General features: G+C 42.1%; 1 protein-coding gene across 2 annotated transcripts; it reads right to left on the minus strand.

Moving 5' to 3' along the window:
* Window positions 1–14,709: 14,709 nt before the first annotated feature.
* Pfdn4 (prefoldin subunit 4) lies at window positions 14,710–23,727 on the minus strand. Of its 2 annotated transcripts, none has more exons than XM_005325202.5 (4): window positions 23,571–23,727; window positions 18,170–18,277; window positions 17,276–17,416; window positions 14,710–15,106 (listed from the first exon to the last, which is right to left on the minus strand). In XM_005325202.5, the coding sequence occupies exons 1-4, from the start codon at window positions 23,592–23,594 to the stop codon at window positions 14,975–14,977; spliced, it is 405 nt and encodes a 134-aa protein (XP_005325259.1). In that variant the 5' UTR covers window positions 23,595–23,727; the 3' UTR covers window positions 14,710–14,974. The 2 variants fall into 2 exon arrangements, with proteins under 2 accessions (XP_005325259.1, XP_040131138.1); XM_040275204.2 differs by lacking the exon at window positions 23,571–23,727 and adding an exon at window positions 23,193–23,304.
* Between the last annotated feature and the right edge of the window lie 2,210 nt (window positions 23,728–25,937).

Here is a 25,937-nt window from a genome sequence, read left to right on the forward strand (position 1 = left end):
TTCTAAATATCCCATTTTTGACCACTGGAAAGACTTAGAACATAACTAAACCACTGACAATGAGCACTCTCCCCACCCAGATTATGGTCCCTAAATATAACTACCTATATTATAAGAACTTAGAATTCCTTTAACAAATGGAAGGATCCGGGACTGAAACAGAAATGTACAAGAATATCCTGAATAATCTCATAATGCTTAAACCTAAAAAAAAAAAAAAACTGTGGCTAAACCAGGTCCTGAAGGAACTGAGGCAGGAAGCTGGAAGCTATCTGCTGACCATGTCCCCCAGCAACTCTGCAGCAAGTCCTGCCTGGATGAGATCTGTGTCCAAATCTACACACAGGTGAAATGCAGAAATGCAGATTATGGGAAATTCTATCAGATCAATGACCTGGTTCTTCAACAAATAAAAGATGAAAGAAAAAAAGACATGATTAAAAAACACTTAAGAAATGTATCAACCAATTTCAATGTCTGTAACTATTTGAATCCTGATTTTGAAAAAAAAACTAATAATTTGGAAGGAAATTGAAATGTGTATTTTTTGATTATTTAACTTGACTCAAAGGTTATTTTGCAAAAGCTACTTGAAGTCCAAACACTTTTTATAAAGCTTCATTCAACTATGTTCTTAGAAACAAAATATAACTGCCAGCTTCAAAAAAACTCACATTGCTAATTTTGAAGACCAACCCAATACTGAAGGAACCTTTGTTTCCAAACCACATGTATTGCTTTGCTCTTGAAGAAAACTGTTTTTGTTTTTTTTTTTTTCCTGATTAAATGAAGATCTTTTCTGAAACATGTCTTCAAATTCCCCTTCTCCAGGCATCAGACACAGGCAACTTCTGGCCACCAACCACACCTGCATGCAAGGAGGGATTCACAGAAGCCAAGGGAAGAGGGACTTCCACACTCTAAGCTGGAGCCATCGCTGGTACTTGTGGGCTCTCCCTCCCCAGCAGGCTCATTTCCAGTCCCACGTGGCTAGTCAAGCGGTGATTAATACAGCAGTGATTACCTCTAGTAAATAGCAGATAATGAAGGCGATAATGAAGGAGGTTTAAAGGAGAGATAAAAGATGCATAGGCACAGGAACTGAGCCAGTGAGCTCATCTATTCCAAAAGGAGGCAGAAAACCCCATTTATTGTAATCACGAACAATTTCCAGTTTTCTCAGAATTAATTCATTCTTCAAGAAGTCATTGCATTCCTAGAATGTCCAATTAGATAAATGATTCTAAAACATCTTAAAACCCTTCCAAGATTTGGGGTGTTTAAGAAGACGCTATCCAAACATCCAGAAAGAGGAAGACAAGGTGCATGTTTATCTCACTCATCTTATTTCTTATTTCTGTGTCTCTTGTTTATTTTGCAGACAGGCTCAGCCAAACCACACACATACACATTCTCTGTATGTGTTTGTTTGAATCAGAACAGCTCTGTTGAAGATAACTATTTGGGGAACATAAAATATTTAATCTCAGAAATAGGTGTTCATGTGCAAATGTGTTTTTATGTGTTTTCTCCTTTCTCTTCTTTACATTTTATTCTCTTCATTTCATCTTTGACCTCCATCTTTGACCTCCAAAGACACAATCAGTTATTTTGTCTTCAATCAATGTCTCTAAAAAAAAAGAAAAAGAAAGAAAGAAAAGAAAATTGGTTATTCTCCTGGACTCTAAATGAATTACATTAAGTTGTATAATGCAAAGTGTTCATGTCCTATTTAAAAGTGTTATTTAAAGATTGTTATGGTTAAATCTTGAGTAACTAGAATATGTGATGATTGCATTTTGTGAGCTTGAACCAATGATTTCTTGACATACAACTAGAAATAGCAGATTTTTAAAAATGTTTTTATTAGTGCTTTATAGTTATCCACAGTAGCAGCGTTGTTCATTCTGACACATTTTTACATGCATGTAATACAGCTTGCTCCATTTCAGTCCCCAGTGCTTCTCCTTTACCTCCTCTCCCCTGGACTCCCTTCCCCTGCTCTATTTTTTCTTAAACTTTTAAGCATTGTTCCTTCTTGGGGAATATTCTTCCTGACCTCAGAGACATTGATGATAAAGTAGAGGTCTGGGCAATTTGCTCTAAGAGCCCTGTGTTGGCTCTCGTCTTCCTGCCCTGTCCATTACCTCCAGGATGACTTTTTTGTGCATCTTGTGAATGGTGGTGATGAGGAAGCCCAGTGAGCCCACCTTTGGCTCTTCCTTGCCCCTCTACCTACCTCTCTAGCTGCCTCACCACCATGTCACCATTTCTAAGCATGGTCTGCTTCAGCTGCTGGGCTTTTTTTTTTTTTTTTTTTTTTGGATTCACATTTTAGCTGGAAATGACTTTTCATTTCCTAAGCTCTTTTTGGCATTTTAAGCTCTGTTAACGGTTTTCCTTAAACTTTAATGCATTTCATTAGGAGGATAAAATAAAGCAATCTCACCAGCCTTTATGAATAATTAGTGACTTAGAAATGAGCCTTGAAGTTAGTGAAAAAATCCACGGTAAGGTAGTGCAAAGATAAAAGACACGGGAGCATATACTTTGATGCACTTTAAAGAAATCATCATAGACTAATAATATGGTATCTCCAAGGAACAGATCAGACTGACAGGAAAATTGCTTTTCATGAAACAAAGTAGTTATGACATTTATAGCAACCTTTATAAAGGTTTGTAGCACAAGAAAAGGAGGAAATTTAATTCCATTATTTCCATGTGCCTAATAAGTAACCTCAGTGGAAAGGAAAGTTTGCAGGCACATACACACACACACACACACACACACACACACACACATGCACACACACACACACACATATCTTCAGAAAGAGGTGCACATTTTCTTCTACTCCAAAACATAAAAAGGAACGAATAACTTTCTCATCACTATTTCTCTCCTTTTATAGGAAAGTCAGACTGAATAGAAATGAATCATGGTAGCATGTCAGAGTGACCAATGGCAGACCTGCCAAATATCTGTCCATTTTGAAGTAGCTTCAGCTCTACAATTTTCTATAACAGTAAACACAAAAGTCTTTTTGGAAACACACTCCCTTTGTTAATACTTTTGAGTGTGTCCAAGTTGCTTCCTTTCCATTTGTCTTCTAGATGTTTCCTATGTGCGGAACTGTAAAGCAGACTTCACAAAACTGAAATCATTTCTTCAGTTGGTGAATTCACAGCTGTGTGTCTTTTTTTCTACTTCTAAACCATAACCAGGAGTCACCAAATGTTAAAAGGCTTTTTCAATTAAGTCAATAATTAAGCTGGCATTGTTTCCACAGAGTCTAAGATATTAGCTAGGCAGGAAAGATATCAATCCAGTTTTGAAAAATAAATGCCTATGCTCTCCAATAGTAGAGAACTCTTATAGAGATGTGACTGGGCAGGCTTCCGAGATGGGTCTCCATGTCCTGCTCCTGATTCCATGGAATTTCTCCCTTTGGGTTATCCCGTCCCCTGGCTTGAGGGCTGGACTTATTGGCTTGCTTCTCACAAACAGAACATCTCAAGATGAGATCTAGTGACAGATATTCTGTGGTTTTCACTTTGGTCTCTCTGTGTCTCTAGGGACATGACATCCCCAGAGACAGACCAGTGGAGAACCTAATGCAATTGAGTTTGGATGTGGTTCTTCTGAAATCTGACAGTGGCCTCCAGGTGAGCTCTGAATCAGACCATCCCTCTATAAAGCCTTTCGATGACCTTGCTCCTGGCAGACACCTTGGTTACAGCCTCCTGAGAGACTGAGCTACAGGTACCAGCTGAGCTGCTCCCACATTCCCCACCTAGAGAATCTGTGCGTCAGTAAATCTTGGCTGTTTCCAGCTACTAGATTTCAGGGCGATTTGCTAAACAGCCATAGATAACTAATACAAATTGCAACTGAACCCCTCGTGTGACATCCACATTGTCAACCATGCAAAGCCTTCAACTGTGAATCCGGTTGTGGGAAGCTGAAGTGTGGTGTGGTCATTCATATTCATTCATTGAGTTTCCCGAATGATGTAATTTTTCTAGGTACTCATCTCCATTGGGTGCCAAGAATTGATCTCATTTTCCACTTGTTTCAAATGAGATAAAATATAAATTTAGGAAGAGGGGAAGCTGGAAGGCACTGTAAGAGGTTAAACAAGAAAACTAAAGAGATCATTATTAAGTCTTCATTTTTGAAATAGACACTTTCTCAGAAAACTAGTCGATTCTTCTCATGCAGATACGTGAAAAAGGACCTGCTAGAATAAAATTGTAACTGTAGAGTCAGATGAGGAAGCAGAATCCTAAACACAATGGTAAAAGAACACACTGGACGCAAGAAGGGCCAAGATGCTGCAAGACTCGTGAATGTTCTCTCCATCTGAAATGAACTGGTCATTGAATATGTAGACATTTCCAGGATTTTTCATTCTTGGTGAGTGTTCACTGTTTCCCAGGACCTTGGATAGTGTCCCCATTCCTGGAGTCGTCCAGTGTGACTCCACCCACAGCTCCAGGAAGAGAGCTCATGACCCAGGCCTGGGAGATCATCCAGGCAGAGATGGGATCTAAGCTGGTCCAATCGACAAACCTCTAGTTTTTGTTTATTTATTTTTTTTAAGCTCCAGGAGAAAGGTTTTCATTCTTTTCTGTGGCATGCACCTAAAAGGATATAAAGATGGAGCCACTGAGGTCATTTCTCCATGATGCAGGATGACAGGAGAGCCCAGATAGAGCTGCTGTGGTTTGTGGCCTTGTCCTGTAGACAGCAAGAGGGGTAAAGTCGGATATCAGCTTGTGAGCCCGGAGTCCAGCCTGCTGGACACCAGTCCTGTCTCTGAAGCCTCAGTTATGAGCACCAGTGAATTTCCTCCTGGGCTTCAGTCAGTCTGAGGAGACATTTTGGGCTGGTGGGTTTTTTGCCTTAGATCCCATTCAATAGGGAGTGTCTTAATGCCTTCAGGAGTGATCATTTTTAGAATGCTTGTCTTTTCACTTGAACTATCACAAACAGTCTCATTGCTTTGGATCAGCTTTCCTCCAAACCCCATAAAACCTTTTTTAAATGTTGTCAGCCAATGCAAAAACTGGAAGCATATCTCTTTTAATAATAGCAACCATTGAGCAATTAATAGGTATCGGGTGTTGTCTGAAGCATTGTATATATTATGCCATTAGTCTTCATTTTCTAGAATCAGGAGAGTAAAGCCATTAAAACACAGACTCTAGAACTCAAGTGCCCCAGATTTGGTTCTTTCTTCTGTCCCTTTCCACCAGTGTCACCTTTTTTAAATCTCTATGACTCAATTTCCCTTCCCATAAAACAGAGGTGATGCTGCCCTCATAAAACTGTGAACTGAATGAGTCAAGATTCATAAAGTGCCTGGCGCACAGGAAGTGCTGCCTGTTGAAGTGTCTCTTTCCCTTTTTGTTCAGCTGAACAATTTTTTATGGATGCATAATAAATATACAGAAGAGTGAGTTTCATTGTGGCATATTCGGTCTGCACATAACATAACCTGATCAATTTCTATCCCCAGTACTCATCCTTGCCCTCCCTCTTCCTCCCTGATCCCCTTCTTCTACCTCACTGGTCTCCCTTCTATTTTTTTTTAATTCATTATACACAACTGCAGCACAACTTTACATTTCTAAGGTTGTACATGAGGTAGCATCACACTATATGTGCAGTCATATGTACCTAGAGTAATGATGACCATCTCATTCCACCATCCCTTCTATTTTAATGAGATCCCTTTTTCCATGCATCTGGATAATTTGATCAGCAAATCCTGATTTTTTAAAAATGTTTTTATTAGTGCCTCATAGCTATACATATTAGTAAGGTTCATTTTGACATATTGACATATTGGTTTTATTTCTCTCTCTCTCTCTCTCTCTCTCTCTCTCTCTAAATATATATATATATATCACTTTCTTTATCCATTCATCTGTTAACAGGTACCTAGCCTAGTTCCATAACTTAGCTATTGTGAATTACACTGCTATAAACATTAATGTGCCTGTATCACTATCATATGCTTATTTCCCAAGCCATGGAAATAATAGCTGGGTCATATTGTGGTTCTATTCCTAGTCTTTTGAGAAATCCCTATATGCTTTCCAAAGTGGTTGTACTAATTTACAGTCCCATTAAAAATGGATGAAGTATACCTTTTCCCTATATCCCCATCAGCCTTTATTGTTAATTGTATTCTTGAAGTGAAATGAAATTTAAATGTAGTTTTGAGTTGCATCTCCCTGATTGCTAGGGATGTTGAGTATTTTTTTTTCCTATGTTTGTTGGCCATTTGTATTTCTTTATTTCCTTCTTTGAGAAACTGGTTCTTTTGCCCATTTTTGGACTGGGTTATTTGTTTTTGTTTTTTGCTTTGTTTTGTTTTGCTTTGGTGTTAACTTTTCTGAGTTCTTTATATATTCTGTCAGAGGAGTACCTGGCAGAGATCTTCTCCCATTCTGTAGACTCTCTTCATACTCTGAATGGTTTTCTTTGCTTTGCAAAAGCTTTTTAATTCGATGCCATCCCATTTATTGATTTTTGGTTTTATTTTTCTAGCTTTAAGGTCTTTTTAGGAAAATGAGCGCCTGTGCCTATAGGTTGAAGTGTTGACTGTTTTATCAGCAGACACAACATCTTGGTTTGTATGTGGTGCTGAGGATCGAACCCAGGCCGCAAGCATGCCATACTGCTTGAGCCACATCCCCAGCCCTTGACTATGTTTTCTTCTCGCAGTTGCAGTGAGAGTTTCTGGTCTAATTCCTAGGTCTTTGATCTACTTTCAGTTGACTTTTGTTCAGGGTGAAAGAATCTATCTTCATTCTTCTAACAAGAACATGCAGCTCACAGAAGTGTTTCTTATTTATGGTCCAACCCTGTAGACACTCTTCTGCTCATTGTCCCAGTGAGGAATCCAGTCTTATGTGGAAGCCCTTTTACATCCCACCAAGACGGCCACTTTAAAATGTAGTTCTAGTACTGAAGCCAAGGGCTGTGAGACTCAGGACAGCTATCATCTTTATATCCTGAATGTCACCCAGCACAGCATCCTGCCAGTGGTTATTAATATGATGTGGACAAAGTAATCCAAAAGTTATCTACAAAGACTACGATGGCAGACATCAGGCAGAGAACACTAGCACGGGAGTCGAGAATTGGAACCACCAGGCTGGGATTGTAGCTCAGTGGTAGAGCACTTGCCTAGCATGTGTGAGGACCTGGCTTTGATCCCCAGTACTACATAAAACTAAATAAACAAAATAAAGGTATTGTGCCCATCTACAACTAAAAAAAATATTTAAAAGAAAAAAAAAAGAATCAGATCAACTATTGCTATTGCTGTGTAACAAATCTCTCCAAAATGTAGCAGCTGAAATCACATATGCGAATTACCTCACAGATTTTGTGTGCTGGGAATCTAGGAACCATGTATCTGGACACCTCTGGAGGGGGATATTCCACAAAGATGCACTCCAGGTGTCCAGGGCAGCGGGCACATCTTGGAGGATCCAAGTGGAAGCTCATTTGTGTGGTGATCAGCAAGATTCACTCCATCCAGGGTGATGGGACTGAGGGCCACCATTCCACAATGGCAGCAAGTGGATGGCTCCTTCAGTTCCTTCACACGGGCCTCAGCAGCTGACTTTAGCAAAGCAAGAAGAGAGAGAGAAAGGCGTGGATTGGGATTTCACTGTTTTGCCCTTTGACCCTGATGGAACCAGCCATTCTGGGCCTCCATTCTCCAGGCTATGAAAGCTATATTGTAATTTTCCAAGATCCCTGTTGGCTCCAACAGGACTCCAAGAGCCCCTGAGAAGCTCAGGGGTACACAGTGGCAGAACTGCCTTTGACACCTGTACAAACTCACCTGCAGCAGCCAGATGGCTGGAACCTTTCCCCTGTCCCCAGCATCACATCTCACAGCCTCCCCTGTCAAGAACAGCCACAGAGTGAGGAAAACACTAGAACATGCCATTGGCTCTGCTTCCTGGGCCAGGAGGAACTTGGAGGGAAAAGGGGGCTACTGTGGTTAAATGCCAGTTTGCAGCCTTTGAGAAAGAAAGAGCACAAAATTTAATTGAAATGGAGAATTTTATTAGTTTACCCTGAAGTGTCAATAAAAACCGGTGCCTGGCAGATGGTTTTGCTGTGGTCCCAACAGCAGCTCTGTCTTGAGGTTAATAACCCTTCACTTTATGGACTTATTGGCAAACTCTCTCTGTGGTATTTAAGTTTGTTTAGATGTTTTCTTGACTGTTATTAAAAAAAAAAAAATCTGTCCACTACCGTTTTTTTCATCTACTGAAGAAAGTTCTCCCTCCTTTCCTTTTGAGGAATGTTCTGGAATCTCTTTTAGCCCATTATAGCAATGAAGCAGGACGTCAACTAAAAACCACATTTAACAGCTTATTGATGTTGTAAGAAATAAGTTTTGTTGTTGTTGTTGTTGTAAGAAATAAGTTTTGTTGTTGTTGTTGTTGTTGTTGTTGTTTTAAATCCCTGACACAGGTCTGTTTGCTTTCCTTTCAGTTAAGGAAGGGCATGCTTCCTTTAGGCTGAAGAAAGGGAGCACATTGCAGAAGAGCCATGTTTGGTTAAAATTCCAAATGAAAGAGTTTCTTCTTTACTGTTAATCACAGGGCTTTCGTCAGCCCTCATTGATCCTACAGATGTTCCTGCTCCCTTCTGAATTAGCTATGAGTTGGTGGCCTGTGAACTGGAGTTAGCAGATGTTTGTCATTTGTCCCTTCTTGTTCTGTTCTCCTTAATGTCTTTTAAATCTTTAAATGATTTGTAACCTTTAAAAACCGGGAGATGTCACACTGAAAGAAATTTAGATTTCCGACTTCCCTGAGCTACAGGAAGGCTTGGTGACTCTGGTACACATTCCAACATGGTGACAACTGGCTGAAGCAAAGACACCATTTCCTTCTTTTGGTGGGGCACACCCTTGTCTGTCACCACCATCTCCCCAACTCCCTACTGCTCTAACAACTATGCTATTAATAAGCAAAAAATGAAAGTCCATAAAAGCCAGTGACTTCATGGTTGAGAAGATAGTAGGGTGGGTATAAACTGATGCCCTAGAGAGTTCTGTCACTGTGAAATTGGGCAGCTGCTACTCCTCCAGCCTGCTTCGTTCATTCTTGATGAGTGGGTGAGGCACTGGGTGGGACACGGCATTCTGGTCTGAACACCTTCTGCCATGGGATATTGCAGGGAGACCCTCAAGGGCCAGATGGCATTTGTGCAGTTTTGTCCATGAGTCCTATTGTAGGCATTGAATTTAAGTGGCCTTCAGTTGCCCTGAATGCATCACCACATTATGATCTCCAGGGACGCTCAGTGTTTTGGCTTCCACAGCCTCTTCCTCCAAAGGTAAATATTAAAAAGTGCATTTTATGACTGCTAAGCTATAAAGACATGCACAAACCAGGCTGGATTATATTCATTATTCTTTTCTGACTTTAAAGGAATCATTTTGCAAGGGCAGAAGGCATCAGATAATTATGTAGTGGCTTGACCCGTTTTCTCTGCATTGACATTGGATTTCCTGTTGGTTTCTTATTCGCTGTCCTCATATTACTTGGTCTTCAGAGCAATCACACCCGCATTCTTGATAGGACAGGGAGGTGTGTTATTGTCTGTGCGTTATCTTGGTTTTGTGTTAATAGCGGCTGCGATGCCAAAATTAACCCATATTTTACACTTCCTCATTGTCCTGCCTGGCACACAACTGTCGTTCAGCACACAGAAGGAAGATGTCTAAGCACCCTGGTGTGTCCCATTTAACATCTAGAACTTGCTCGGTGCGCTCCTCTAGTCCCTGGTTCATGCGTGTTTGCCTGCCTTTAAAGACTTCCATAAAAGTTACAAGCACCAGTCAGTAGCTAAGTGCTATTTAAACCCTGTGGCCAAATACCATCTATGTTCTTGGAGGGATATTTTTTTTCTTCAGTGCTTTTTCAAAGGGCTTCCAGAATGATTCCGATAGCAGGCAAACAGGTAATTTAACATTTCCAAGGAAACTTGGATTCTCTGCCACAGTGGATGCCACCGTCCCCAGTAGTCAGCTGGCTGCCATAGACGACAGTTCACTCTGGAAGCAGAGCTGTGCATTCTGCTCAAAGCTAGAAAGCAGGACTCATAATTTACATCAGGGCCTGTTTAAACGCTAGCATTTTGTAGCTTTTCATCAAATTCCTCTCCTCAACCCCCCTTCAAAAACAGATAGAAATTGCACAAAACATCATTTCCATGAATTACACTCTCTCTCCGCCCTAACCCCTCCCCCAGTTGTTTTATAATTTTTCATTAAGTCAAAAACTCTTCACTATCGTTTGAACCCAAATGCCATTTTATGTCGATGGCTGAATCTTTTATCTGTGGCTGTTTTTAAAAGAAACAAGAGACGTAGGATCTCTTCTCATCAAGGAAGAAGGCTGCCCTGAGTTCTATTTTTCAATCACAGACCCCCCCCCACAACCCATAGACACCCACGGCCTCCTGTCACCTGACATTCCAACTGCATTAACACAAGACCATGGCCAAGTGCCTAAGAGCATGGCACCTATGGGCCATGAAAACTTTTAATTTCTTTTAAAAATCAGGGGAAAAAAAGAGAATGTAATCCAGCCTGGGCAATGTTTGTCATGAAAGGTCTGCAGTTATAAAATGCACTTTTTAATATTTGCCTTTGAGGAAGAAGCTCTGGAAGCAAAGACACTGGGCGTCCATGGAGACCATAATGTGATAACGCATTCAGGGAAACGGAAAGTCACTTGATTCTACTCCCACAACAGGACGCATGGTCCAAACCGCACAAATGCCATCTGGCCCTCGAAGGCTTCACTGAGACATCCCATAGGAGAAGGTGGAAGGCCAAGAGCTGGCAAGGGTTAGCCTAAAGGGCTGAATTTATGACAAACAGTTCTCAGAATGAACCCACATGCAGTCACAAGGGCCCATTCCTGAGGACAGAGCCCTCTGAACTAATCCTGCCTCACCTCTCAGCACTGTCACATTGGGGATTAACAGAACAAAGTTCCGTTCCAATGCATGATCTTCCGGGGAGACGCTGAAATCAGGCTGCTGTGAAAACACTCCGCCTGCTCCCAGAGTTCCCATGCTGTGTAGCTTCAAAACACCAGGTCCATCAGCCATCAGCCATCATTTGATGGAGAAGTTTTTCCAAGGTTTAGTCCTGTGAGACTCTCACCCTTCCCAGGATACCAGGTGCTGCCCATGGTGCTGGCCCTGAGTCCACCCTGAGATCCACCAAACTAGACCAGCTGCTTTAATGGATTTCAAGCCTTTGCACTTGACGAGAGTCACATCACATGGAAGGCTTCTTCAAAACACCCAGTAGCCCCTATGCAGCTCAGGGGTCTGAGGGGAGGGAATCAATATTTCTGGGGCGGGTGAGGTTGAGGTGTGTTGGCAGGGATCAGCAAGTAGAGCATTTTCTCAGCTCTTCTAGGCCACTGGAGCACTGGGCATCGTCCCCACTACCTCCTGCTTCAACCCTCTGGCTTTGGCCCCTAGGACCCTACACTCTTGCATCTCTCTCCTTTGCCAGCTCTTTTTCCTCCCACCAGCACTTTTTCTAAGTTCCAGTCATCTCCTGGGAAAAGCCACCTCAGCTGCTCAGGGCACAGCCCCTGGATCAGCCACCATCATTAGTGAGTCCCTTACAAATGCAGCCTGAGGTCCTAGCCCAACACACTGAACCAGAACTTGCATTTTTAAAAGGTCTCCGGGTGATTTTTGTGTGCTTTAAATGTTAAGAGAAATTATTCTCAAATATACCCCCCCAGCCCACATACCCTAAATCTCAAGGCACCATCCGAATGGCCAGTTAAGTCTCCACATGATCAATGCCCTAGCAATTCCAGGCATCCTCCTCCACTCCCCTTCCCCCGCCCCTCTGTGCCCACTGCAAACCAGCCACCCCTGACCTTTGTTGTTGACAGCACCAGCAGGGTACCAGGGCTCATAAAGCCAAATGAGGACAGTTGTTAGGCAGGCCACAAAAATGAGCACCATGGGCTCAGTGTGGACCAGCATGACCTGAGACACCTGGTTGTCTAATGGACAAGCAGCTGATGACTGCCATTTGGAAATATGGTTTCAATGTTCCAAAACTATGAATTTTTATGTGAGTGCTCTGAATTTTATTGTGGCCAAAAATTCAATTTTAAAAAAATTAAGAAAAAGAAGTGTAGGCTATAATTCCACCTATGCTCAAAATCAAATTCTCTTTGGCTTTCTGTTCCCTTCAGCATCTGTCACTATTAATACTTCTATTTAGCCACCTCTGAGTCCCAGCCCTCCCTTTCTTCTGCCAGCTGACTCAATGCACCAAGGAAGGTGCAGGGGCATTAGGTCATCTCCATCTCCACCTCTGTGAGGTGAAATCTACCTAGCAACTGCCAAATTATTTTAAAATACTGTTCCAGTCATGCATATTACCTTCTATTCCAAACCCTGTAGATACTACACTGATCTCCAGCTGTCAAACTACCCCCCCCATCTCCTCCCTCCCTTAACTGGTCCTGTTTTTGACTATAGCTTTCAAGCCTTGGAAAATGTAGCAGCCGTTGTGGAGATGGAAAGAGATGAACAGCTTTGAGCAGTAAAGTCTGCAGCACAGCCTAACAGGAAATTTCAGTATAGAGCTAATTATTTCTCATCTTGTTCCTATCAAAAGCCTGAACTTCACATATCATATTGCACACCTGAGTTTCCAACTGGCAGCCGGGGGGTCAAATCTGTCATACAAATCTTTTGTTTAGCCTGTGCTGCTTTTGAAAAGGTAGTAATTACACTGTCTAAAAATTGCACATAAAAATCAGAATTCTTGCCTTAAAACAAATACCAATGACAAATCTAGATCAAAACGTCTACATGGTGACTACTGGCTGGAGCCCAATGTATACAGTCTTCATCTAGTCCAGTGATATAACTACAAATGTAGGAGAGGGCTACGGGCAACTTTAGAAATGAATTGAACCAGTAATACTGATGTGATGAAATTCCACAGGTAAGTGGAGGAAAACAAATTTAATGGGTAATACTGTAACCTTTCTATTCCCACTGATGTTAGATTTTTTTTTAGCTTTACTTGGTAACATGCAAGACAAAAAATTTCAGCCAGGTGCATAATTCCAGTTCCAAGCACATAAGTCAGATGAGCTGTCATCAAAATTTATAAATGGGCAAACAGAGTTGCCCTCCTCTGGCAGATCCACCATTGGCACTTCCAGATCCACCCATTCACCACCGGTATCACTAATGACTTTTATGGGCCATCTCTGGATTCTGGTTGGGTTTAGCCAATGGTGGGGCCCAGCTGGACTCCCGGAGGGAGAATGAGGTTAGGGTTCTCATTCCCCATCACTGCAGGTCACTGGTGGCTACGTTCCTCCCTAATGAAGATAGCCTTTTCCTGGGTTCCAGAAGGGGAGATGCAGGTGCTCTCTACCCTGGTCTCTGAGGGTCCCCCTCTACCATTGTGATCCTGACTTCAGTTTTCTCAAATTATTTTAACTTGGGCATGTTTTCCACTTCCTGTGGCAATCTGACTACTCCAGCCTCAATCTAACTGAACATTAGCCAAAAGCATTCAAGAAGAAATATTGCCATGAGAATTATTTTCTAGAATCTGAATATCACTGCTGGAGATTTTGTAGCAATTTTAAGTCTGTCTTCATATTAAGAATTTTAGAAATCACATATTTCTCTATCTTTAAGCTTGAATTAATGTTTATAAACATTTAACCAGAAATATATATTTGCAATATGTATAGCTTTGAAGAGGAAAAAATATTTCTTCTAAAATTATGAATTTTAAACCCTAAAAAATTATCATCTTTATATTACAACACTTCCCTTGGTATCTTGGTTTATCAGTGCCATCTGCTGGGAAGGATGGTATACTTAGGTCTTCTAAATTCCCAAATGTGTCCTTTGGGGGAAGAAATGGAAGGCAAATGCTCTCTTTATTTAAAAATTTGCCGTACTTTTAAATATACAGCTGCTCATTTTCCGCTTCATTGTCAATATATACCCCTAATTAATTACAAAGCACTGAAATTATAAGCCTAAAATTTATAATTTCAAAAAATTAAACTTTTTCTCTACAGATATACATCTCTTGGTTTCTAAAATATTCTTTGTTCTTCTGTTGTTTGCTCTATATTTATATGAAGATTGACATGGCCAGGTGCAGTGGTGCACACCTGTAATTCCAAAAGCTCAGGAGGCTGAGACAAGGGATCCCAAATTCAAGGTCAGCCTCAGCAACTTAGCAAGACCCTGTCTCAAAATAAAACAATAAAAAGGCTGGGGGGTATGGCTCAGGGGTTGATTGCACCTGAGTTCAATCACCAAGACCAAAACAAGTTTGACATGCCTCACATGTCTGGACATTACCCCTTTATTTAGCAACATCTATGATAGTGATATATGTAAAAAGTATGTTTGATATATGTTTAACTATGTCTATTACATATATTTATGTACACTTTTTTTGCAGCAAATGACAAAGTTTTCATTGTGAACTGAGCAAGCAAGTGCAAGACTGCCCATCTTTTTGTGGTTTCCACCTTCCTTGGAGAGCAACTGATGTCAGATACATAAAGGGGACACAACTTAAATTTTATCAATGAAAATTGCAACAAGTATTCTAAATAATATAGAAACATAGACGGTTGCTTAACTGATTTTAATAACATGACATAAAGCCCCTAAACTTGATATAACAGTTATGCAAAATACATAGATGAATACTGTCTTTTTTCAAAAATATAAAATAAATAAGCACGACATGTGAAAATAGGCAAGTTTCCATTAAATAAATGAAAAGTTTAAAAAGAGAAAATTTTCCTTTCCATATCATTTGAAGAAGGGAAATTATCATTTCAAACAATATTCAAGTTTATTAAACAAATAAAAAAGTATTATAAAATGTTTAACTTTCATCAGCTTCAAGATTTATGTTGCTGCCAAATTTTGCATATAACTGAACTTTCAAATCTGCTAACACCCGCTGAATTGATTCCACTCTGGATTCTAAGGCGTCAATTTCTTCTTGCAAATTTTTCTGGAAAAAAAAAAATAGTTTAAATTAATTCTATTCAGTTGGCTGGTTTCAGAGCATCTGTGTCTGAAATAATATTTGGAAAGAATTTCAGGTCAAGAACTTTCTAAACTTGGACATGCAGCTAAATGACACTGATAATTAGATCTGAGACAAAAGTCTAATTCAGGTCCATACTTATTTAATCACAGAATAAGTCATGATTGTTTCTCAGCTTTGCTAGTCTAAAAACTGAAGCAGCTAAAAGAAAATTAATTCTTAAATTACCATAGCCTAATAAAGAAAGAAGTACATACAAAGACTTCTGTAAACGTGTACCATGAGCTTGCCTGCCTTCTAACACAATCTGTCCCATCAAAACACACAAAATCACCAATAGTTAAGAGTAACAGCCTACAGTCAAAATCTGGCAGTTTTCACTATGAAGCCTCTAGGGCTAAACTTTGGAAGAGAAGAGCAAGACACAGCCATTTTGCCCACAGATGGCATACCCATTAACATGTTGACTTCAGGAGCAAAGACAAACACTTAGTTTTAGCAATGTTATTCTTTTAGAAGTCTAGCCAATGGTTCTCAAAGTGTGGCCCTCTGCCCAGTATTGGGGCAAAAATCACCTGGAATTATTAAAAATACAAATTCTAAGGCCTTACCCCAGGTCTCATGAGTTAGAATTTCTTTGTGTTGGGCTCAACAACATCAATTTTTTACAAATCCGTGGGAGATTCTAATTCTAAAGCCTGCTAAAAGTTTGAAAGCAACTATTACAAGACAAAAACTAGAAATAGCCAGATGCAGTGGCCATGTCCCTAATTTCAGCAACCTGGGAGGCTGCAGCAGGAGGATCAAGAGTTTGAGACCAGCCTAGGCAACTTAGGGAGACCCTCTCAAAATAAAAAAGCCTGGGGTTGTAGCTTAGTGGTACAACATCCCTGGATTTGATTCCCAGTAACACACACACACACACACACACACACACACACACACAAATAGAAACAAGACATGTACCTATTAAAAAAGAGAAAATTTCCATATCAGAAAATCCAATCAACCAAATAAGACAGAAGATTATTTTTAGATTACAAGTCCATCATATCCCCCTTTCCTCAAAACCCTCTGCTCTAAGATGGGGTGGACAAATGATAGCCCACAGGCCAATCCAGCCCGAAGCTCGTTTCTATAAAGTTTCACTGCAGCACAGTCGTGCAAATTCATTTACCCATCTTATTTTCACAGGTTTATTGGATGTGGCTTTAATGCTTGTTTAGGCATATAAACAAGGAAGATTATCAATTTAAGTAATATTCAAGTTAATAAAGCTAAAGTTGAGGAAATGTTCGAATGCCCTTGGCTTCTCACACGCTAACTCTGTGGCTGTTTCTCATCCATCGACAGCTGAGGGCATGCAAGTTAGTGAGCAACTGCACTTAACGCAGCCTTGTCTCAAGCAGTGCTAAAGAGCCCACACTCTGGCCCAGTCAGTACAGGTCTCTGATCATTTCCTCAAAATAATTTTCTAAATGTAAACAAAGATTTATGTGTAAGAATGCTCACTATGACAATAGTATGACAAAATATCAGAGACAAGTTGATATTAACAAGAGCAGTAAGCTAAATTAATGTCCAACTATTCGGTATTAAAGATGGTAGTAAATAAGTCACAGAAAATGACATAAGTCTGCCTGAGTCCAAGAAGGTTCCCAATGAACATGTGCTAGGTGAGTAACCTTAACCAAAGTGTGGAGCAAAACTACACAGAGAATGAGGAAAAGAACAAGATACATAAGCATGTTCCCTATGGATGGTCACCTCTGGACAGTGGGATTACAGGAAGTTTCTCTTTTGTGCTTTATAATGTGCTGTACTTTCTAAATACTTTCAGTTAGGAGAAAATTCCAGTGTCAGAAGACCACTGTTTACATGTCACTATGAATAAATACTGTAACCTCTCCAAGCCTCTATTTCTCTTCCAAATTGGGATAAAAATGGATCATCATTAAGATTAAGTAAAATTATGCTGGCAAAGCATTGAGAGCCTGCCTGGGATGGTATAACACCCTTAATGTTACTTAACATCCATTATTTTCCTCCACCCAAAATTACATGTTCTTTAAAGTGATATAAGTCCTAATTTAAGAATTAGACCTTGTCACCCAGGGAAAGACTCCCACATACCTTTGCTTCCTCTAACATTTCCTGTGTTTCCTCTTGAGAATGGCTAATGAAAACATCCCCAATTTGATAAGGTATCATTAAACAGTCATCATCTGCAAGCATGATGTCATCACAGGCATCTTCTAAATTTTGGAGTTGTTTCTATAAGTGCAAAAGTGAACAGCAATGAAAATGTCTCAAGATTCCCCAACAGAACTAAAAGCCAGGTTCAATATGGGGACACCAACTTTCTGAGGGGCTCTTTCACAAAGGTATCACCACACAAAAAATAAAACTAAACTCTTACCCTTAGATGACACCTCACCTGGAATCACTGAGGAGCCAACACATCGTCCTCTGGGTGTTTCCAGACTGCTATGAGCACCCTACCCTACGTGGACTGCCGGTATCTGAGATCACTCAACACTTCCACTTTAAACAATTCCCCGCTGGTGAAGCCTGCCTTCTCACAAGAACCAAACAAAAAAACAGGAAACAAATCTACCTTTCTCAGCCTTGCTTGCTGAGATGGGGGCTGGGGGGAATAATAGCTTAATCTCCACCAATGGAATGCACATGAACTGGACATTTTGAGAAAGCTGCAGGAGAAGCTGGGCACAGGCCTCAGGGACATGGGGTTGCTGTAGCAGCAGCTCGGTGCTCCTCCTCACCAAGGAGGCTGCTGGCTCTCGGGTCAGTGGAGAAAAAGCAGTTTCGTCCCTGGTCAAGTTCTCTCAGACACAGTTCTAGACCCAAGGCCCTCACCAATTCTGTTCTCTCACATCCCTTAAAAAAAATGACTTTCTACTTAGGGTAGACTGTGTTGCCGATAACAAAAGCCCACAGAGATATACTTAACTGTGCTCAACTTTTAAAAATAAACAACTTTTTATTTTTCTGAAATAAGACAAATACCTTTTTTACTTCTATTTCTTCCTTTAGTTCTGTGATTCTGCTTGTATTCCGGGCAAATTTGTTTATCTTTTGCTGGTCTTCAAAAGTAACATTGACATCTTCTGCAGCCTGAAAAAAAGTTTTCAATTTTTTGTAGAATTTTAATGAAGAAGTTATAGATTAGCTTATTTTACTAAAATATCAATAAACTATCCTAATGTAGTCCCGAATCATAAAACGTATAGAATATCACAAATGCCTTAGTCTTTGCTCCATGAGCTTAAAATTTGTTCATAAATCTATAAATATTTTAACATTACAGAAAATAATGCCTAACTTGTATACATTCCAAATATAAACAACATTTAGTAAGTCAGAAAAAAGAAACAGCTCATCTTTGGCCAATAGTAGACTTTCCCAAGGCAGAATACTCTGTCATCAAGATAACCCAGGAAGCAAAAAATATCTATGGTCAAATAATGTTAATGCCTCATATTAGATTTTTCCCCCATAGAGTTAAAACGTGTATAAGCATATTGTTAAGATCATAAATATGAGAGTCTCTAGTTTTTAATCAAACTGATATTCAATGGTTATACCCTGTACATAGTAAAAATTATATTATAATGTAAAGCTTGTTTATATATCTTCATAAGACACAGTTCACTATAAAATGATAAAGATTAAATGTTTATAAAATGATAAAAATCCAAAGCTTAATATTTAAAAACTTAGCATATAATGTGATTAAATCTACAAATAAAGAGTGCTTGGATGTCATAAAGCATAAAGTACTAAAGCTAACAGCTGACACTGATTGAGCCCTTACTATACACCAAGAACTTTCTAGGCATTTGATCATCTCTACTAATTCTCCAACCAGTGTTAATAAGGGGGATTGTCACTGCTATTTCACAGGTGGGAAAACTGGCACAGAATTTAAATAACTGGCCCGAAGTCACACAGCCAGAAAATAAAGGAGTCTGATTTTTACCAAGGCAGCCTGGTCCCAAAAGTCCAAGACATGCCTGTGGGCTCTAAGAATTGGAATGCAAAAGTATACGCGTATATTGTGTGCACATGTGTACATGAGTTTCTGCATACTTAGAAGAGGCAGCCGGAAGTTCCTGGATTTCATCAGGTTCTCAAATGGGCTCTATATATTAAGAAATAAAATTAAATACCAGACTCTCCTTAGAGATTCCTTTATAAACAGGTGCTCTTATTATAAAGGACTAACAATGTATGGTATAAAAATAGTTGTTACTGAAGCTACATTATTATATCTATTAGCACATATAGTTTATCATAACTATATAATAAATGCAGCTTCATAAGGATTACCAGTTTTATTGCCAATGAAAGAAGAAAGAAATGAGTTCACAATATCCACACTCCATCCTTTGTCTCTTGTGACCCATGACATAAAACATAAAACTTTTATTCTCCAGTACTTGAAAGTCAACCTGTAGTCTCAAGCAAGACGGCTCAGTGGCCAGAATATAAAGGCAGAAACCAGAATTGAGCCCTCCCTTTTATTAGGCTTTCTTCCCAATAAGCCATTTCACATGCATTAGACCCACCACCAGATTCCAAGCACATCCTAAGAAATCCCTTACATCATGATTATGTAGCTTTCTGAGTGTTCAACCCCACACAGTTTTTATAAAGTGGGAAACATGAAGCTATACTAAAGAAACCACAGGAACACCTATAAGCAGGTGTCTTGGCATTTAAGTAATCCTCGCTATATTAGAACTACTAATTTCCTACGCAGAGAATAGAGAATCCTAGAGCTCCTGCTTGCCTAAAAAGTTTATGCCATTTTAGTTAAATACTGAGCTCCAGAACATTTCATATGTATTTATAGCTGTGTTTGCTATCATGAGGATTTTAAAGGGTAATTCATGTAAAAGTACGTAGGAGAGCTGCCTGACACAAGTAAAGCTAATGGTTTCTGAATATGAATCTAAATCATGATGAATCAGACTCAAATATACGTGTACACATGGGCTTCTGAACACTTAAAAAAGTGAAAGTGCTGCAGAGAACTTGGTTACTGCTCTTTTCAAAACAGACATTTCCTGCTATAGACCCATAAAAAGGCAAGCACCATAAGGCACTTAGACCCTGGTGCACAACTCCTAACAGGGGCTCTCCCACCAGGGTTCAGGGCTGCAACTGGTGTGTCAAAAGGGTATATACCAATGTTACTGTACACTGCCCTGTGGGGTGGTTCACAGCAGGGGTAAGTCACACCTTCAATGGTCAGGGGCAGTGGCTTCTGATTGTACAATGCTATTCTAGAACACTTCTATGTTTCCTGAACCTGCATTTTGGCAGAAAAGGTAATGCTTTTTTTTGGTTCCAGGGACTGAACCCATGGTGCTCAACCACTGAGCCACACCTCCAGCCCATTTTTATTTTTTATTTAGAGACAGGGTTTCACTAACTTGCTGAGGCTGGCTTTGAATTCCTGATCCTCCTGCCTCAGCCTCCCAAGCTGCTGGGATTACAGAAGTGCGCCACTGTGCCTGGCTGAGAGAGAATAATTCTTAATTGGGGCCCAAAACATTGAGAAGTAAATTTACTCCTGAAACTGTATGCAAAGTGGCATGCATATTAATGTGCATCCTTCTTGCAAGCAGTCTTGGTAGCTTTCACAGATTTTCAAAGGGATCCACAATCCCAAAAGGTTAGAACACTTCCTTAAGAGAAACCAAATGTAGTTACTGCCAGTGTTGCGATTTTCTAGTACTCAAAGCAGCACAGAGTGGAGGAAAGTCATAGTGGATGCCAATACACCCAAGCAGGAACTTTAGGTAAATCATTCAATTCTCTTGACACCACCTCAGATTTGTCATCTCTAAAATGAGAAGCTAGTTCTACCTTACAGGGATGATGAAATGAGTACTGAGCACAGGGACTGGGGATGTAGTCACTGTTCAATAAATGATAGCTAAGCACTTTACCTCCTGAACACTATTTAGCCAAACTCACTACAAAGAACAGATGCAGGTATAGAAGGAAATCCTGCTAGGCCTAAGAGAAATATGACTGCTCAGGGTTCAAGGGAAAATTAAAATTCCCCAACCTCTGATTATACTCTTATCTTTAAGAGTTACTATTTTATGGGATTCTAGGAGGAAGTGAACCATGCTCAATCATGCTCTGCACTGAGTTTGAGTAGTGACAGCTGAGACCCCAGAAAGAAAATGGACAGTTTCAGTCGGTTTTTACTTTTTAAAGGTATCTACCAAGACTCTGTATGTGATTTTTGCTTTGTACTTTCAAGCACACAGTCATGAATTTAACAATTATTTAGTAGTATTTCCTATGTGCCAGCCACTGTGACAAGAGAGCTTCAACCCTGCCCTCATTAATACCTGCCAGCTTTCATTTGGTGGGGGGAGGTGGCAAAAGACAAGATGAACAAGATGATGCTCAATGGCAATAACCATGCTGGTGACAATAAATAGTGTAGGGGTGGAAATCTTCACTGTTGGCACTATTTAACCACGTGCTCTGATCTCCCTGATTCTAGCCTTCATCTCGCAAGCCCTTTCCCTCCACAGTTCTCATCAGAGATGGAAAGTTCAGCTTCCTGTGTGACTACTGGCTGCCTCTCCCCCAAGAGTTCACCCCACTGGGAGGACACAGAAATAAGAACTTCTTAATGCCCACACTGTTGCCTACATCATTTAAAATTGAGACTGTGTCATATCACATGCTCAAAAAAATTTATTCAATGAATGAAAGAGGGAAAAGGTTGGTAATCTGTCCAAGGTTCAAATCATTCTTCTACCATTTTCTCAATGTTCTCATAGTCTCTGTACTACCTTCCATATCTGTACAACAGGAATGAACTACAACCAGTGTCTTCCAAGGAATTAAAGGCCATATGACCAGGGAGGATGCAACTTAACAAAACAAAGGGGAAGGGAACCTCAGTTTCATACCTGCCTGAAATCTCCAAGGTCCCAGACCTTACTCTGTTCCTAAATAAAATTTACAAGGGACAGACCACAGGGTGAGCAATGCATCCTGACTCCCAGGTTTAGCTGTCCCTTGATCTTGGGCAAGATAGGATGGCTGGTCACCCAACAGCATGCATAGAAGCTATAGACTATGTGATACTAAACAGCAGGAGAGTAAAAAAATACATTTTAAAAGTAGATTTAAAAGTGGAGTGAAAACAAATCCCATCAGCTAGAGGATTCTCAGAAAGAAACACCTTTCACAGTTAAAAAGATTCTGGAGTAAGAAGGTCTTTAAATCCTAGCTTTTGCCTCCGTTTCCTCTTCTGCCAAATAAGGATAAAAACAGTTATCTCCCAACAAGAACAAGAGTAGTGAACCAAGATAAATAATAAATGAAATGGGCTAAGAACTGTCCTAGCACACAATAAAACATCAATATTTATTAGCTGTTAATTCTTCCCCTCTCCCCGACCCTGATTTCCTTTTTCTTCTATCTAGATATCTGGGAAGGCTTGCTGGTCATAAATCCCAAATGAAAGTTTACTTTGCTTTTGAGTAAAATAGTGTGATGAAATATCACGCTATACCCTATAAGTATATATAATTACCATATACCTTTTTAAGATAAATATTTGGAAAGTGGGCTGTGGGGAAAATAAAATGGCCAAATCTGACATCCAGCTCTGCTTTGGAGCAGCAGGGTCACTGCGGGACTACAGCCTGCTCTTAGTCCAGGTGTCCCTATCCCCTGAGTCGCGAGAGGACCCAGATGACAGATGTGCGGCGCTGGGCCATGATACCCCATCGTCAGCAGACCCTTGGCTTCACCCTGCAGGGCGAAGAGCACCATCAGGCTGCCTACAGTGAAGGACCAGCTCTGCTCTCCAGCTCCCCGGGCTGGGACTGTCCACCGTGCATCCGCCTGCTTTCCCGCTCTTGGGGCTTAGGCAGTCCACAGTGCACCGCCCGCTCTGCTCTCCCGCGCCCCGGGGCTCGGGCCTCGCACCGGACACCGCCCGTTCTGCTCTCCCGCTCACGGGGCTCGGACTGTGCACGTGCACCACCTGCTCCGCTCTCCCGGACCCCGGGGCTCGGACTGTGCACCGGACACCGCTGCCTCTGCTCTCCCGCTCCCGGGCCCCGCGACCTTCCTCCCCGGCCTCCGCTTCCTCACGGTGAACACGGCGCCGGACACCCACCCGCGGCCTGCGGAGGGCCAACGCGAGCACGCGCACACCCCGCCGCAGCCAACGGGCCTCGGGCTTCCCGCACCCAGCGCAAGGCCGCGCCGCGGTCCCCGGGGGGAGGCAGCCCAGGACCACGAAGGTCCCGGCTTATGGCCCAGGTGCCCAGGGCGCCCCGAGGACCAAGCCCGAGCTGCGACCCCCGCCCTAGCCCGCCCAGGCCGCGCCGGCCGCCCGCTGCCCCAGCGCTGCACTCACCGCCTTCTTCATGGTGGCCGCCATCTTGGGGCCGCACCACCCGGCGCGGCGGGGAGGGCGGCTGTGGTGCGCGTCTCCCCGTGCCCGCGCTCACTCTCTCGCTGCGAGCCCGGAGCGCTGCTTGAAATACAACGCAGTCTCCACATTCCTTCCTATAGGATCCCTTACCCACAATTCCTCACAGCTGGGACTCAGGGTGCAGATGAACCCTGGAAGGACTTGGTACATGCCAATTAAAGGGACAGGCAACGCCCTGTGAACCGACAGGAACGGGGGCGTGGCGCTCGGCTGCCGAAACCCGCCGTGGGCAGCAGGGGGCGCGCCGGGCGGGGCCGCCAGGGCCGGGCAGGTTCCTGTTCATCACCTAAAAAGGAGCTTGGCTCGAGGGAAATCCAGAGGGCGCAGAGGAGGTGGCGCTCCTGTAATTTATTCAGCAATACCGGTGAAAAATTCCGGCACACTCACACCAGTGCCTCCGATTCGTAATGGTGTTCTTAGCTCAGCCTAGATGCTTCTGAAGTTCCTCTGCCCAAAGTTCGAGCTTTCAAGACGAGGAACTGCTGCTGGCTCAGCGTTACTACCACCTCCCTCTATAACACTATTGGTGCTGTCTTTTTAGACGTCGGCATCCATTTCGGATGTGTAGACCCTGGAAAGTGCCCTGGAGAGAAGGGTGACCGTGGTCAGAAGCCACCCTAGCCTGGATCTTTGAGAGCAGAGCCGAGGCAAAGGTTTAGATGCGTCTGCTTCGCTATGGAGTGCAGTCGCCGGCAGCAGAAGGAGGGGCAGGCGCACAGCGCACAGGGAAGGCAGCACAGCCAACAGCACCGAGCTGACCTTGGCTTGGGCTCAAGCACAGACAGAGGCTTTGTCTTTGGGGACTGTCCTCTAAGAGACTCTAAGAGAACGTTTTACGCATGACTCAGGAAGGTCTAGTCAGGGAAAATGGGGAAGACTCTCAGTTCCCTCTTCCCATTCAAAGGCTAGACCTTTCCATCTGAGCAGGTTGCTCACCCACAGCTGATCCCATAGCCTCCCTGACCTAAGCAGCCTACAGGGACACCCTGGGTGGAAGTGGAAGGTGTGAGGATCTAAGCGCAAGGCACTGGAATAAGGAACCCTCCCGGGGAAGAGGTGTCTCTGGAGAAGGGTCAGAGAAGTTTCTGGAGAGAAGGGGGAGCTCTAACAGAAAAGCATCTCAGTTCACTGGCGTAGAAAGACAGCTTTAGAGGCAAAGCAAGGTACACATATTGAAGAGAGAGAGAAGCCTTCGGGAGTTCCGGGCTCTTCTTTTAAAGGCATCTTGGTGAGGGGTGGGTGTGGGGAGGTATGTGGGATTGATATCTGCTGGTGATCTCAAGACAGTTTCTGGTGGTCTGGTCAATCTTCTTAGACTGATGTGGGCTTCATTATCCTGGGTAGATACGGCTGTTTCCCTAAATTATAGAATTCTCAAAATATCATTTCTTTTACATAATTTACTGGGGATGGTTAATTCACAGTACTCTGGTAGATTTACACATTTTCCAGGAATTTGGGATAAAGGACCTGGGAAAGATACTGGTGACACAGGCTTGGAAAAGTTTACAGAATTTCTAAATTAAAATCTTCTTTCTTTATCCTTCCTTTATGTCTCCTTTCTACCTATTTCTTATTTCTTCCATCCTATCTCAGAGCAGCTGTTAGTCCAGATGTCCCCATCCTGAGTCGCAAGAGGACCGCAACTGCACGCCCGAAGTTGGCCATGGCCCATGTGCAGCTGTCCACTGCAGGAGCCACTGGAGTATAGCAGGTGGCCAGAGATGGGAGGACAAAGGCAGGTGAAACTGAAAGGATCTAAAGCAACACAACATAAGAATCAACTGATACAGAGGCCCATAAAGCGGATTCAGAAAATCAGCTTATGATGTATGGAAGAGAGATCCACAGATTCCTTTAGGCATTTAAAATTACATGGGGCCAGAGGCTAACATGCTGTGCTACTGAGGAGTACTAAGAAGCCTTTCCATCCGAGGCTGCTTGTCACAATAAGTCCTCAACACCCCTGTCCCTCCTTAACTGTTTCTCCAGCTGAAAAATGGCACCAGAAAGTGCCTGGGTCCAAGGACAGAAGGGCTGAGGGTGGCTTATGTAACAGGGATCACAGTCTCATGTAACAAGTGATATGGGGTAAGGGACGGCTGGGCTGGATCAGTAGCTCAAAAAGTCATGGCTTTCATCAGAAGCTCAGGTTTTGGACTTCCCTCATCATCACAAGATGGCTGGTACTTCTCCAAGGATGGGTCCTCAGAGCATGTGAGAGTGGAGAAAGAAGACAGAAGTTACCTTTCTGCTGTGCCCACTCTCAGTCTCCATTTCCTCCCACTC

The sequence above is a fragment of the Ictidomys tridecemlineatus genome, chromosome 5, assembly GCF_052094955.1.
Source record: "Ictidomys tridecemlineatus isolate mIctTri1 chromosome 5, mIctTri1.hap1, whole genome shotgun sequence".
Classification (NCBI taxonomy): domain Eukaryota; kingdom Metazoa; phylum Chordata; class Mammalia; order Rodentia; family Sciuridae; genus Ictidomys; species Ictidomys tridecemlineatus.